Source organism: Spea bombifrons, chromosome 7 (assembly GCF_027358695.1).
Source record: "Spea bombifrons isolate aSpeBom1 chromosome 7, aSpeBom1.2.pri, whole genome shotgun sequence".
NCBI lineage: Eukaryota > Metazoa > Chordata > Amphibia > Anura > Pelobatidae > Spea > Spea bombifrons.
In genome coordinates, this window is record NC_071093.1 from 20,266,535 (window position 1) to 20,282,823 (window position 16,289).

Genomic DNA, 16,289 nt, shown 5'->3' on the forward strand with positions numbered 1-16,289 from the left:
CGAGGCCTGGTCTTATTTAATGCTGCAATCACCTTGTAAAGTAATTTTTTGCTTGTGACTACTCTGTACATTCATTCATACTGTACTTTGTTACAGTTGATGAATAAAGCTTTAAAAATAAAACAAAAGACTAAGAGCCAGATCCAGATAACCTTTGGGCTGAGTACAGCTCCATTGTTGCACACGGCAGGAAGCCCTCTGGAGGGGCACACGGCAGGAAGCCCTCTAGAGGGGCACACCCCAGGTTGTTTCCCAGCGGGAGCGCCCACTGCATCCCGCAAGGTAAGGCTCTGGGTAGCCAGAGCCCACAAGTTCCCAGGTATGATCATAGAGGACCAAGCTGTTGACATTATTAAGGCATCTTACAAGTTTGTTCTATCACAATATACTTTGTCGGTGCATATTTTTGTTGTTTAAAACAATGCATTCACAGTTAAAGTATGACCCTTCAATCGTTCTCGAGAGATACATGGAGGAAGAAAAACTGATCAGAGTATGGTGAAAAGGACAATGCAGAGCTCTAGCAACATCAGAAAGCCACAGGTAGGAACTATAAGCCACATAATATTTATTGCCTGGGGAGTGGTACTGCCAAGTAGAGGACTGCATTGGGAGGCGGGTCTTGCTGGGGTTGCGGGCGGGAGCGGGCGGTCAGGAGGTCAGGCCTGTACCTGTGGGTCCCGGTAATTCCGCGCAGTTCCGCAAGGCTGCCTTCTCGCTGCTCCCTTACAGTGTCTCCTCTCTTGCTCCGCCCAGGAACAAAACGGAGTCACGTGATGTGACGTCACTTCCCGTGACTCCGCCTTGTTCCGGAGATATTGTGAGGGAGCAACTTGAGGGCAGCCTTGCGGGACTGCGCGGGAAATCTGCAGTTCAGGTAAGAAGTTGGGCTTAATTGGCCACAAATGTGGCAGGAGTGGACACTCCCATTTTCCACATGTTGCCATAATGTTATAAGCAGCTAATACCCAGTCACACAATACATTTACATCCGTCTAGAAGACAAACAATACAATTTGGAGCACTCAACATGAAACATTAACATGTATTTGAATATGTATAGAGCAATTATTTGGGTATGAGCTCAAGAAATATCAATGACTCTGTAAAAGAAAGCCAAATCCCTCACCAAAAACAGAAGAACAATACCCTACTTAACAGAGAGAACAAATCAATCAATGTACAAAGTGGTGTGTTCAATAACAAGTGGATCAGTTTATGTGAAAAATGGCTTTGTAAGCTCAAAATGCAAAAAGTCCAGTTTACATTCAGTCCACTTATGAGAACTGCAGTGCTCAAAATATTCTTGCTCAAGAAAATATGCACAAGAATAAAAAATCTTTGTTTGTTCTTGGAATTATATCACACAGGATTCATGGTCAGACAAAAGGGTCTCAATAAAAGTAGAGCAAATGATATGTCCAGTAAAAAAAAAAAACACATAAGAATATAGAAGGATCTACATCTCTAAGTAGGGTGAGAGTTAGGGTTCTTTCTTCCTTTTTGTTTATTTTTGGTAGAAATTATTTTGTTAAAATCATACCCATTGGCTACTGAAGAGTTAATACAATTGGATCGCTGTTTGAACCTCTAAACATGAAACACTACGTTTCCTTTGATGTCTTGCTGCATACAGAGTACATTTTTTTTTCTCCTGCTACAAATAACCACATCCTTACATCCATCTTATTTAGCTTTAAAGGATACTATGTAGCCATCCAAGCTTTCATAGATTCTCAGATTTTTATCAAGCACGCTTGGGTTCTTAGGATAGGTTGACGCCTCAAGATAAAGGCTGTTCCAGAGCTTCTATGGAAGACACACTCAGGGATAATCCTTGTAGAAATTTATGTTAGTCGTGGTGGGACTACTCCATATGGAATTAAAAGCCATAATTCTTCCACCATCATAGGTCTGCCCTGGCTATGTAAACATACCCATGTTTGGCTGGACTTCTGGAACTCATTGCTTTACCCTCAAATTGCTTCCAGTTATGTTCCTCAAGGCTCTGGCATCAGTTCCTCAAGTTTCTACCAAAGATTCCAGGATACTCTACTAAACTATGTTTACCTTTGCTTTTCTACTGGTGTGGCTGGTTTCTGGTTTGTGCCCAAGACCCGCATTTAATACAGTAGTTTAATTGTGCCATCATTAAGAATAAATATACCTTACCATGCTGAATAATATATCCTTCTTCATGATCCCACTATCTTCACTATATAGAACCTTAAAAGAGTTCATAACTTGATGTGGATTAGACAGGGAGATGAGTGAAAGACTGCCTTCAATACAAGACATGGTCATTAAGACTCAGTGACCTTGTGGAATGATCCTGCTGTCTTCCACGCATTTGTGATTGACATTTGTTGAGATATGTTCTCATCCTAAGCCATTATTTAACTCAGTCATATCTTAATACCTTTCTGAACATTCTTTCCATGTAAAGACTTCAGAAGGTACAAAATATTACCTTTTCAGGATTACATTGTCTCCGTCTGAAGAAAGTTTTTGTGGTCATTGATTCAGTTAACAAGAACTTATGGATTTTTTCTCCATAACGGGAGGTCAGCAATCAACTCCCTCCCAAATGTTGGGGATAGAATGTATGTTTTAATGCTTGTTTTAGTGTTAATTGTGAATTTTTTGTCTGTTAAGCTCTATGAAATTTCAATTGGCGAAAGTTAGCGGTCTACTCGGAACAGATCTGTTATACAATCTCTTTCTATGACCCTTAAATTAGTAACAATTAATGTACAAGGGTTGAACTCGCCATATAAAAGGTCTTTTCTCTATGATCTTCTGTTAAAAGAAAATATAGACATTGCATTTATCCAAGAATCTCACTGGCAACAACAACAATCCCTAATGTGGAGGTACCGTAGATACCCCTATATTTATACATCCTCTATGATTAAGGAAAAGAAAAGAGGAGTCGCAATTATATTATCTCATAAAAATAAATTCGAATACATTATACATGAATCCGACAATGATGGGAGACGACTAATTTTAGTATGCAAAATTAATGATATTTTCTATACATTTATGTCTCTTTATGCTCCCTCAGAATCAACATCTAAATTTATTAATGACTCAATGGAAACCTTAGAGAAAATCGGAAAAGGTTTAGTAATCATAGGGGGAGACTTAAATTGTATCCAATATTTCAATTTAGATAGGAAATTATTAAAGAACACGGATGCATATGACAAAAGATTAAAAAAAAAATTGAAATGTTTACAGCCTCACTATCTAAACAAAACTTGTATGATGTTTGGCGTACTATGCACCCAGAAGAAACAGATTATACCTTTTATTCAGCTCCTCACAAATCATATTCACGTATAGATGCTTTTTTCATGTCGGGATTAACATTAGAGAGATGCTTCTCCTCTTTGATTGGTAACGTTACCTGGTCTGACCATGCACTGGTTTTTATTCAAAGTTTAGACAACCCAAATTATAAAAAATGTTTCAGATGGCGCCTAGACGAGCAAATAATAAAATCAGACGAGAATAAAAAAGAACTTCGCACTTTAACTAAGCAATTCTTAGAAAACAATGACACTGGTGAAACCTCAGTGAGCACCCTATGGTGCGCATTGAAATGTTTTCTAAGAGGTCATTTAATCAAAAAAGCCTCATGGATTAAAAAATCTAGGGGGAAAAATCTAGCAGACCTACATATTGCATTAGCAAAAGCAGAAAGGGATAACAAGATTAATCCTAATCAAGATAAATATGAAGCAATAAAATTAATTAAAGCAGATATATTAATTAAATTACAACTCAACGCAGACAAAATTATGACTCGTTTAAAACAAAAATGCTACTGCAGTAATAATCAAATTTCTCGGGAGTTAACAAATAAACTTAAAATTCAAAATCAAAATGATAGGATCAAACAAATAAATTTTAAGGACAAAATTTGCTTATCTCCGGTTCAAATAGGAGATGCCTTTAAAAACTATTATGAATCGCTCTATACCGTATTTATCGGCGTATAACACGCACTGGCGTATAACACGCACCCCCATTTTAACAAGGAAATTTGAGAAAGAAAAAATAATTTTAACTTGGAAGCTATGAACTTAATGTTGGAATAATATTTATTACATTATAACATTTATTATAACATTTATACCACTTATAAGGCAAATATGAAAGAAAAAGCACCTCTTTGAACAAAAAAAATGAACAAAAAAAACTTCATCAGAATCACTGCTATCTGGGAAACCACACACACACACACACACACAGACAGTAAGACACACACACACTCAGACACACACACAGTAAGACACACTCAGACACACACAGTAAGACACACACACACTCAGACACACTCACTCAGACACACACACTAAGACATTCACAGTAAGACACACACAGTAAGACACACACACTCAGACACTAAGACACACACACACACACACACTAAGACATACACACACACTAAGACACACACACAAACAGACTCAGAGACACACACAAACACACTCAGACACACACTCCCTAACCCCCCTTCTCAGGATCTCTCCCTCCCTAACCTCCCTTCTCAGGATCTCCTCTCATTCCCTAACCCCCTTTCTCAGGATCTCCCCTCTCCCTCCCTAACCCCCCTTCTCAGGATCTCCCCTCTCCCTCCCTAACCCCCCTTCTCAGGATCTCCCCTCTCTCTCCCTAACCCCCCCCTGGTCACTTACCTTCAACTCCTGTGTTGGAAGCGTGAGGCGTTTGTTTTGGGTGCCGGCGCTTCACTGCTGAGCACCGGCGTCTGACGTCATATGCCGGCGCCCAGCGTGAAGCGCCGGCACCCGAGACAAACGCCTCACGCTTCCGACACAGGAGTTGAGGCGCTGAGGCAGGCGGCGCTGAGGCAGGCAGGCAGGCAGGCGGCAGGGGCGGCGGCGGCGGCCACGGCCACCAGCAGAGGAGTCCTGGATTTCTGTCAGTCAGGGTGGCTTCAGCAACCGCTCGGCACCCCTTGGGCCCCCCTGACTGGCAGAACTCCAGGGCCCGGTCGCAGTTGCGACCCCTGCGACCCCGGTAGTTCCGCCACTGGCTCTAGGATTTATCGGCGTATAACACGCAGGTAGGATTTCAGCTTCAAATTTTAGTTAAAAAAGTGCGTGTTATACGCCGATAAATACGGTAATTTGGACGGTCTGAATAAAACAGAAGAACAAATATCTTCCTACTTAGATAAATTACATCTCCCTCAAATAACAAAAGAACAATCGAATGTACTGAACCAATCCCTTTCCATCGTAGAAATTGAAGATGTTATAAATAATCTGACACCAGGGAAAGCACCAGGTCCTGATGGATTTTCAGCGTTATTTTTTAAAACTTTGAGGAGGGGCATCTCTCAGGAGGGGATAGGATATCCAGACCTATATAGACTTTATGAAGTTTCGCATATTTCCCATGCAATGGCATGGAGACAAACATATAAACATAATCTAGGCTGGTACAGCATTGAGAAAAGTATGAATAATAATATAGATCCATTCAACTTAATATGGCTTGATAAGAAAATGATAACGAAATTAGGTATATCAAGTCTCTTAATGAAAGATATCCTAAAGGTAGTATTTAAAGTTAAAAAAAATTACGGTTTATCAACTGCCCTATCTGAATTATCCCCCATAGGAATTTTGAATATGAACATCAGAGATTTAAACATCCAGGGATGGAAACAAAGAGGGAAATCGGATATCGCAGATAATATGGAGGGACAAACAGTGATTCCATTTGTAGATCTCCAAACTAGATATAATTTACCATTTCAAACTATTACATTGTTGGTACCTGGTTCCACATAGTCTTCGTAAGATGTTTAACACTAATAATGGTCTTTGTTGGAGGTGTAATGAAGTAATAGGAACTCATCTTCATATATGGTGGGAATGCCAAAATCTTGACTTTATTAAGGAAACAGTTTGTTCTTTATTTCTAATAAGCACAGGTATTAGAATATGCTTGTCACCTCAGACCTTTATGTTTCATTTAGACTTACCACAAACATCTAAATTTAATAATATATTACTAATTAACATACTACTGGCCTGTAAAATTTGTATTGCGCGATGTTGGAAAACCCAAAATAGTCCATCACGGGATGAAATCGTTAATCAAATTAAAACTCAGGCCACTTCAGAGAGAGATTTATTTCGAAATAACCTAGTTTCTTATAATAAGATCTGGTCTAGTTGGAACCAATGTTTTTTAGTGGATTTTTAAGAAATGTTTCCTTTTTCTCTTTCTAGTTGCACTTTAATAGAGTTCAACCTTCCTACTTAACCAAGAGATGTAAGTCCCCCCTTTAAAGATATAGGGTTTCACTAGGACCATCTATCATAGAGCTTTGTCATACATGTTATATATGTTATATGTATTATAAGTTTTGTATTATGTATGTATAATGTAAGTTAATCCTACTTACATGTTTGTTGGATGTTTGTTATAATTTTTCTTAAAAGATTTAATAAAGAATAATTATAAAAAAAAAACTAGAACTAAAAGCAGTATAACACTTTTTGTGCTAGGGAAAAAAAAATTCTTCTTTGCCCCAGAAAGGCAGTCAGATCTCTCCTTGGATCAGGAAGCTGTTTCCCCATAATTTAAAAAATATATCCGTGAATATTATGTTTTTGCAAGTATTCATCCAATTGTTGTTTAAATGTCTGTACAGACTGATAAAACTATCTCTGCAGAGAAATCCACATCCTTATTGTCCTAACTGTAAAAAACCCTTTCCTTTGCCTTAGACTAAATCTCCTTTCTTTTAGTCTAAATGCATGACCACATGTCCTATGCATAGTCCTGTTTATGAATAAATTTCCACACAATGGTTTGTATTGGCCCCGAATATATTTATATAATGCGATCATATCCCCTCTGAGGTGCTGTTTTTCTAAACTAAACAGATTTAAATAATTAACCCTTCTTCATAACTAAAGTGTTCCATTCCTTTTATAATTTTGTAGCCCGCCTCTGCACCTTTTCCAGTGGTATAATATACTTCTTTAGAATAGGTGCCCAAAATTACACAGCATATTCAAGGTGTGGTCTTACCATTGATTTATAAAGGGGCAAAAATATATTTTTATCCTGCAAATTGATGCCCCTTATAAATGACAATACCTTACTAGCTTTAGCTGTTAACTGTCATTGCACATTGTTTCCTAGTTTGTTGTCTATCACAATTCCCAAATCCTTCTCATTTTTTTGTTATCCCTAATTCACTACCTTTTAGGGTGTAAGTTGCTTGTGCATTCCTTACCCCGAAGTGCATAACTTTGCATTTATCTACATTAAATTTAATCTGCCATTTGTGTGCCTAGTCCCCCAGACTATCTAAATCCCTCTGCAGCAAAGTAATATCCTGCTCACATTGTATTACTTTACAGAGTTTAGTGTCATCTCTTTAGATTCTATTTCAGGGGATATAACGTATTTCCTCCTTAATTCTTCCTTGGAGTCTTGAATACACAAGCTAAATCTAAATTCAAAGCTGCTCAAACAAAAATTCCTAGCTATGTCACTCCTGCAAATCAATACTATGTGTCTCCCTTTGTTCCAAAATTAGGTTATGCCTCTTTAGTTGCTGGACCTGGTCTGCAGAAGACTACTCAGTGCTCACAGTATATCCCAACAATACAAAAGCAACAGAACTACTGTAGCCTTGGTAAAAACACAAAAGCATAAATGGAACTGCCTGTTGTTATCTTCTGCCAATAAGGCATTAAACATGAGGAGAGAACTTTCACTTGGAGGGCCCAATATACTTGTGAAGAGAGGACACAGGAACCAATAGGCTCTTCTTATTTGGTGGATGTTAAAGGAGATACCAAACAGAACAATGACAACAATTTGAATTTGGAAATCTGAATGTAGTCACATAGGCACCTAGGAGAACTGAAGGGAGTACAGGCTGGGCTAGGAACACATCTGCTAATGAACAGCTCATGCAAAACATATCAGAACGATATTGTAACACAATAACGGGACAGGGTTCTGTTACAATATTCACCTATCCAGTCAATAAGGAGCAGAGTTCCCTTGCCAGGGATCCTCTTGCCGGCACAGCCTGCATTTTTATTGTCCTTGCCAGCTCGGTATTGCATGGTAAAATTATATATGATGCCAAGCTCCAGTACAACAGCTTTGGATACCCTTATCAGTGGGACCAAGGGATTGTGGTCTGCAATGACTGTAAATTCCCAACCATAGCAGTAAGGCTGGAACCTCTTGAGAGCCCAAACCGATGGCAGTATACCATATCACGATCAAGCTGCTTCACCTGGTGCTTATCGTCCTGGAGGTCTACCTGGCTTAGGACAATTCCCAATTCAAATATTGATGCAGTCACACAGGTAGTGGAGAAGCATTGAGATAAGGAGTTAGAGAACTCTAATTGCATGCTAACAAGTCAGCATCTGAAACAGCAGAACCCCATCCACTTAAGCATATAGAAGTGTAAGGCAGAAGAACCACCAACGAAAGTTCTGGGATGTGAAACACTGGCACCCCATCCCCAGCAGCAGTCTGATATGTCAGGATACAGGGCCACATATCTTAATCCCCAGCAGTAATGAGAGGCACAAGCCTCATCCTTGGCAGAAGTCAAAAGTGCAGGGATTTGGGATGCCAGAACCTCATCCACAGAGGCAGTCTGACATGCCAGAATGGGGAGCATCAGAACCTCATCCCCAGTAGCACATGGAGTTATTACGGATTTTGGGAGCCTCATCCCCAGTGTCAGTCTGAAATGCCAGGTTGTATATTCACCAATATTGTCTGGTGCTGTTTTGTGTAACATCTACTGCCATTATCCTGTCATATGTTAATTGTGTTCCTGTTGTAAATCACTCTGTAACAGGCCAATAGGACCGAAATAGGACCGATACTGGTCCTATTTCACTTTTATTGGCTATAATTCCCCCACGTGATGGTTGGGTTTTGTGGTTGTATTGGAATTCCTGACTGCTGGACTATTTTATGACTTTTCCATTCTGAGCGGTCTAGTGCCACTATCTACAGCTTCCGACACTTCTAGCACTTGACTGGGAGATCGTGAAATTCCCGTGGAACTCTAGGGCAGATCGCAAATGTGCTGCGGTCCCCTAATACTTTAACTTGCTAACGATCCTCCAAATAACATCCGATCATGGGAGGGAAGATTGGTCACATTGAGAGGCATCCAGGGATATGCTGGTTGTGGGGGTAACATCATGTGTGGGCTGGGGGCAACCTGTTTTACCAACCAAGGGAAATTCAGTACTGTTAACACAATTATGTAGCTTCTGTACAGGTATCTTAACCCTAGTTAATTAAGTTCCCCTGTGAGTCACCTACCATCCCCTTTCCCATTGTATGCTGCAACCTAGTAATAAGACTACCATATGGAGAACTGACTCCTTGCACGTTTACCATTGTTTTAAGTTAATTGTGTTAGCCAGTTACTGTATCTGATGTTCCAGTGTATAAAAGCCTCTGTTTTCGCTTTAATAAATGTTTGTCTGCTTGTCACCTAATGCGACTGGTTTTGTCCATTGGAATATCGCTAAAGAGCTGAATGCTGCTTGTTTTGTGCTTGGTATCTGGAAGCTTTGGGGGAATATTGCTAGAGCAGCGGAGAAATTATCCTCCCTGCCTTTGAACCTATAACACACTCCCCTTCCCCTGGTAATGTGGCAATATAAACCATGCTCAGTTGCAATAATGTGTGTGTTCTTTCACATCCTGACTTGTGGTATGGTCCTTTGGGAGATGTTCCCTAGAGGAGAACACATTATTCTGAGAACACAAGTAGCTACCCTTCTTGTAGCCAGCTTTCACAACAGGGAAGATGGCAATGACACCCAGGTACAGTATGGTCTACCTGGTTCCCTTTACAGTTGTGAACATTTGAAACTTTGCCTTCTGCTTTTCTACCTACTGATGTAGAAAAAGATGTAAGGAGATCAGATGTCTCTTATACAGATGGAATGAAGAATATTAATTTTAGGATTGTCAAACACTGGAATGCCCTCATCTCCACCAAATATACTTGAAAAGAGAGACATATGGGTTAAAATGAGGGACAAAGGGATTTGGGTCTAAGATAGGAACTGTCCCTTTTAAAGAGGTTTCTAATTCCCATTTTTTGGTTTTGAAACCACATGCAATGGCATGGTCTTAAGTGTTATTTTAGTTAGTTATTTATAATTATTATTTTAAATGTTATTGTTAGCTCCACGTGTCTCTCCTTTCTTTATTACCCTTCACTATTTGAAGACATTATCCAGCCACGGCTTGTTTGCTTCCCATTTGTTCACTACATGAAGCTGCTGTGACTACAACAGAGGGAATTGGCAACTCATCCACCAGGCTGCATCCAGTACAGGTAATATAAAAATATTGAGTAAACTGTTCCTGTTGTACAGTGGAACTAGTGAGCTAAGGGTTATGGTACAATATAGCTTGTAGGGGCCTAACAATAAACACAATTATGAATAAATTAGATTAAACAACAATAAACATGTAATTTATTAATACATATTAAGCTCCTAAACCTGAACACATAAAACATTCTAGGGTCTATTCACTAAACAAAGAATTGATGAGGATTTCCAGGAACATGCAGGAGAATTGCAAAACTGAAAGCAAAATATCAGAGTTGGAACAACAGATGAATTGGAGATTTTCCCAACTTGTTTATTATGACCTCAGTTTGAAATTCTACTACAATTCTCTTGAAATTCATTCTCCTTCCATTACTCTCCCTGCTTTTTTTTTATTTACCCCCCTCCTTGATGTCTTCCTATATCTTTTTTTATCAACCCTTTCCTTTACTTTTCCCTCAAAATTGTTTACCCCTCCCAATTTACCTTTATCTCAATTCTTTTTTTTCTTATTAATCTCCTTCGTTACTACTACACTTTACCTTTTTTATTATTTCCCTAATTTATAGAAACATAGAAAGTGATGGCAGATAATAACTAGTTGGCCCATCTAGTCTACCCAACCTCCAAACACTTTCATTAGTCCCTGGCCATATCTTATATCTAGTTTAGCCTTATGCTTATCCCGTTCTTGCTTAAACAACTTCACTGTATTAACATCTACCACTACCCTTTCAGTAAAGTAAAGTAAAATTTCCTGATGTTACTTTTAAACCTTTGGCCCTCTAATTTAAGATTGTGTCCTCCTTGTTGTGGTATTATTTCTTCTTTTAAAGAAGCTCTCTTCCTTTATCCTGTTGACTCCCTTTAAGTATTTAACGGTTTCTATCTTATCCCCCTGTCACATCTTTCTTCCAGGCTATATATAATCCTTGAACATCTCCTGGTCTCTTTGTCCTGTAATCCATGAACCATTTCAGTAGCACTCCACTGAACTTTCTCCAACATATCTATATCCTTCTGGGAATATGGTTTTCCATACTTCAGTATGGAAATTAATTATTAATGCCCTAGGTGCATTATTTTGCCACAACTCTGACCATTTTTCCAGTTTACTTAAATCATTTGCCAGGAACATCAACCCTGTTGCAAATCTTTATGTCATCAGCAAAAAGACATACCTTACCATCAAGACTTTTTGCAATATCACTAATAAAATGATTATGGGTCCAAGTACTATACAGATCCCTGAGCTACCTCACTCGTAACCTTACTCCCAATATACCATATTGACTACCACCCTCTGCTGTCTGTCACTCAGCCACTTCCTAATCCATTCAACATCCATTTATGTCTTCCCTCTCATTTTTTTATTAAACTTCTCTCTTTTGTCTTGATTTAAGCCCTACCACTAAATCTTGCCTGTGTTTTATACCTCACTATTAATTTATCTTGTGTTATATTCCCACCCTCTCAGATACCCTGCCACATCATATTCTTTACATACAGACCTGTATCATAACCCCTTACCCTTCATATGTCCTCTCAGCTCCTGTATTTTCCCCCACAGCCCCTGAATTGCAATCCGTTTTATTTTACACTTGCATATCTCATTGTATACACTAACATATACATACATGCTCATTCAAATATTCACACTTACACATGTACATTGGGCATTTTAATCTATATAATATGTGATTCAAACATTTAAAAAAATGTTTTCCTATTTTACACAGTAACATTCTTCCACATACATACACACATACACTGACATACAATACTTACACACACACATACTTTATAATACTTCCTAACACATACACACTAACATGCTTCCACAAATTCAGTAACATACTTCCACACACTCACTAACATGCTTCCACAAACACAGTGATATACACCCTTACCTTTGCTGACTGAGGAACAGGCAATTCACCATCTGGTCCTTGCACGAAGTCTGAGTGCTGGCAATGCAATACAGGGGCCTTCCTTATGCCAGTGATGGGAGATCCTATGACATCACCCTTGTTGGTGCAGGCACTGGTGCCTTGAACCTGCTATAATCTGTGATTGTAAACTGTGACGGAGACCTGTACTCTGACTGAGTAGCTCCGCCATAGAGATGCCGCTAAAAGCTTAATTGCTCAAAGGATTAACCCTTCATATTTCCCCAAGCCGAGACTTAGTGTAGGGGTAAAACAGAAATCTGTTTATTGAGGACAGCACATATATTTATACAGCAAACATGATAGGATTAAAGGTATACTCCCATCATCCACCAAACAGAGGGAGTGGCGTCAATCTCGAGGTACCATTGAAGCGCTCAGGGTCCGAAGATGTTATGATCCAAAAATGACGTGATCCAACGTCAGGACCCTGAGCATCAGTGTCGGAAACATCCCTGGGAATAGTCTGCGTGGTAGCCGGGCCAGAGTTCAATAGCTGCCTCTGGGTAAACCCTGGTCCTAAAGATTGGTAATAAAACCAGGGTTCCCGAACAAGCTCCCTCTCTGTAACCACCACCAAGTGTTGCCCACTACAAGCTTAATGTAACCTCAAATGAGTGACGTGGTGTGGCTAAGGGAGTCCAAAGCGACGCTGTTCTAATTGTCGGCAGGCATCGCCGCGGTTCCTGGCCGTAGCACAGTTCCATGAATCCGCGGCTAGGTCCCAGTCAGGCGCCAATCAGGGGGAAAGGTGTAATCCGACCAACATTAGGGGTACACAGGATCCGTGAACCTTGACTCCTTGGGAAAACCACCGGCATGGAGTGTAACACAGAAAAACAGGCATGGGGCCAAAACAACATAAGGGATAAACAGATGGGCTGTCACATAAACTAAATTTGTTTTTGGTTCCAGAAATTTTAAGCAATTTGCTCCTAAAGTCCCTAACTTTGTATGGCTGTTTGACATTTGTAGTCAATAAAGTATCTTATTACAGCCAGACAAATTAAGGGCAGTTGACATTAGAGCAGTCACCAGTAGGTTGCACATTACAGTATTATGGTCACACAGTTGGTCAGGCATATCCAGCTGATGAGAATGCGCAGCAGGTGGAGTAGCAGATCAGGTGAGTATGTAAAATCTTCCCGGTGGGCCAGATGGAATACAAGCTGACCCTGAAAATGTCAACTTAGTATGTATTTAGGGTTAAATATGTACTCTGACCAGATGCACATGTTCTCAAGACACAAATCCTGATTGAAGGATCTTTCTTGTTGTCTGTCACTTAAATTTTACCTTAAAACCCTCTTATGTCTAAAGGTTAATATTATTTCAGGCAACCTATGTTTTTGAGCTAACCTCAGTCAATTTACTTACTGAATGCTACAATTAAAATAGCCTCAGCAATACTGATTAGTGAGCTAACCACCCCACCAAAATAAACACCCCGACATCAGGCTTCTAGATATAATTTACACCACAAATTAATATGAATGGGAAACAGATAAATAAATAACTTACCTACAACAATAAAGTAATTGTCCACATAACAACCCAACATATTATAAACCCACAAGTTACTCCCCATACATATATCAATCTAAACTCAACCAAACACAATCACCAGGACAGGAGCATAGTGAGATGCTCCCCTATCCAACACCGACCAACTCAAAACCACCAAAAGCAAACATAAACCAATCAAAACTTCAAATAAAACTGATAAAATATAATTCCACCCCCACCTTATTCTTACCTGCCCTGCCACAAACTCTACCCTTGACCTTTCAAGCTGGCTGGGCACCGCAACCTAACACAAACAGTGCTTGTTCAATCTCTTCTTGAAATCCCAAGTTTAGGATATCCAAACCAACATTGGTCAGCAACACCCTATCTGAAAGGAAATAACCTGGCACCATGTTCTCCAGCTCACAAAGTCATACCACTACCCCTTATAACTGCTTCATGAAACTAGCTAACAACTTATTTACCTTGCCCTACACCTAGCAATTGCCTCCTGCTCCCTATTTTAACGGTGGAATTGACCATACCAATACAAATCTGTAGGAATATGCAAAACAATACACCAAATATACAAAATAAATATATAATTACAGGAGATTTTTATGACATGTCCTTAATTCATATGAAATTAAATTAAATTACTAATGCATGCAGCAAACAAATTAATTTAGATCTCAACTTTAGAATTTAAATTCATAATAATCCATCAAAATCATTTTATCCAAAATACGTAAATAAAAAAATGATCCCACATATCTAAACCTACAATAATTAAGGCTGGTATTACTCATGCTGTAACTATTATTTGTAAATATAACTAACCAATATAACATAACACATCATATTATGAATAAAAACCACTGTAGCGTCTGTGTACCTAGACTAAAAATCCAAAATACATCATTATGATTGAGGTTTACCTGTATATTTCCATCTCAAAAAGAAACTATACCAATAAATGAAAAAATATTTTGTATTTCCATCATTACACATCAAAAACTGTCTACCAATTGGAGATAAGATATAACTTTTGTCGATACTTAACAAATGTATCCTAATTCTTTGTCACTCCTCCGGCTCCGGATGCTGCCAGGAGGAGGACTGGCCGCGGTTCTCGAACGCTGGCCGTTCGGGAAGGCGGGCGGTCCTCCGCTCACAGCACATGTGTTAGTAGCGGGAGGGTTGGCCACGGGTCCCGGGAAAACATCTCCCCGGGCAGCGGACAACCCTCCACCCGAGGTACACGACGATCCGGGGAATCGGTCCATTCCCCGGATCGTCGTCCTAGGAAGGGGAGAACCAGCTCCCGGAGCTTGAACACTTACCCGTCCTTACCCGTCGTCGGTCCGCCTATCGGGCACACTGCGTGCTGCTGGGGAATTGATGGATGGCCGGGGGGCGTGGTTTTGGTTATTGTCCGGGAGGGGCTTGTGGAGTGGCGTCGGTTTTAAAAAGCCGGCTGTGCCTCTCACAGGCACCCTGTTGTGGTCTTTACAGTTTGTGAAATTCTGCCTTTGGCTTGCCTGACACTCCTTTTGCTCTACGATTTGGTACCATCGCCTGTGACTTTTGTTTATTGACCTGGCTCGTCTGACTACCCGCTTAGTGAATCTGACCCCTGGCTCGTCTGACTACCCGCTCTGTGTATCTGACCTCTGGCTCGTCTGACTACCCGCTTAGTGAATCTGACCCCTGGCTCATCTGACTTCCTGCATTGTGTTCCTGTTATGTGCTGCGCCTTGCTGCTTCTGCTCAGAGCCTATCTCCAGCTGGCAGGAGGTTGTCCACTGTTGGGATCATCTAAGTCCTGGACTGCTGTTGCCGGGAACTCCCCTCTCAGCAGCAGTAGTTTTGGTGAAGACCTCCCTTAGAGTCCAGCGTAATAGTGACATTACAACAGGGTGCCTGTGAGAGGCACAGCCGGCTTTTTAAAACTGGCGCCACTCCACAAGCCCCTCCCGGACAATAACCAAAACCCAGCTGCACGCAGCGTGCCCGAGAGGCGGACCGACGACCGGAGGATGGGTAAGTGTTCAAGCTCCGGGAACTGCTGTTCCCAGAACTGCTTCTCCCCTTCCTAGGACGACGATCCGGGTAATGGACCGATTCCCCAGATCGTCGTGTACCTCGGGCGGAGGGTTGTCCGCTGCCCGGGGAGATGTTTTCCCGGGACCCGCGGCCAACCCTCCTCCCGCTACTAACACATGTGCCACAGGCGGAGGGCCGTCTGCCGTCCTGAACGGCCGGTGTTTGAGAACCGCGGCCGGTCCTCCTCCAGGCAGGCTCCAGAGCCGGAGGAGTGACATTCTTGCTTTCAATTGACGAGTGGTCTGCCCCACATATTGGACAGGGTACTTTAGACACATTATAAAATAAATAAAAAGAGTTATGACTTGCTGTTAATTTGTTGGAATGTGTATGGCTA

At 40.6% G+C, this 16,289-nt stretch overlaps 1 protein-coding gene across 1 annotated transcript in view; it reads left to right on the plus strand.

Annotated features, from left to right (window-relative positions):
• The window catches only part of AOX1 (aldehyde oxidase 1), a 190,894-nt gene that overhangs the window by 38,228 nt on the left and 136,377 nt on the right, over positions 1 to 16,289 (plus strand). Inside the window, exon 4 of the mRNA XM_053471953.1 lies at positions 10,285 to 10,393. Coding sequence (XP_053327928.1) covers positions 10,285 to 10,393 — 109 coding nt within the window. The remainder of the gene's footprint in view (positions 1 to 10,284; positions 10,394 to 16,289) is intronic.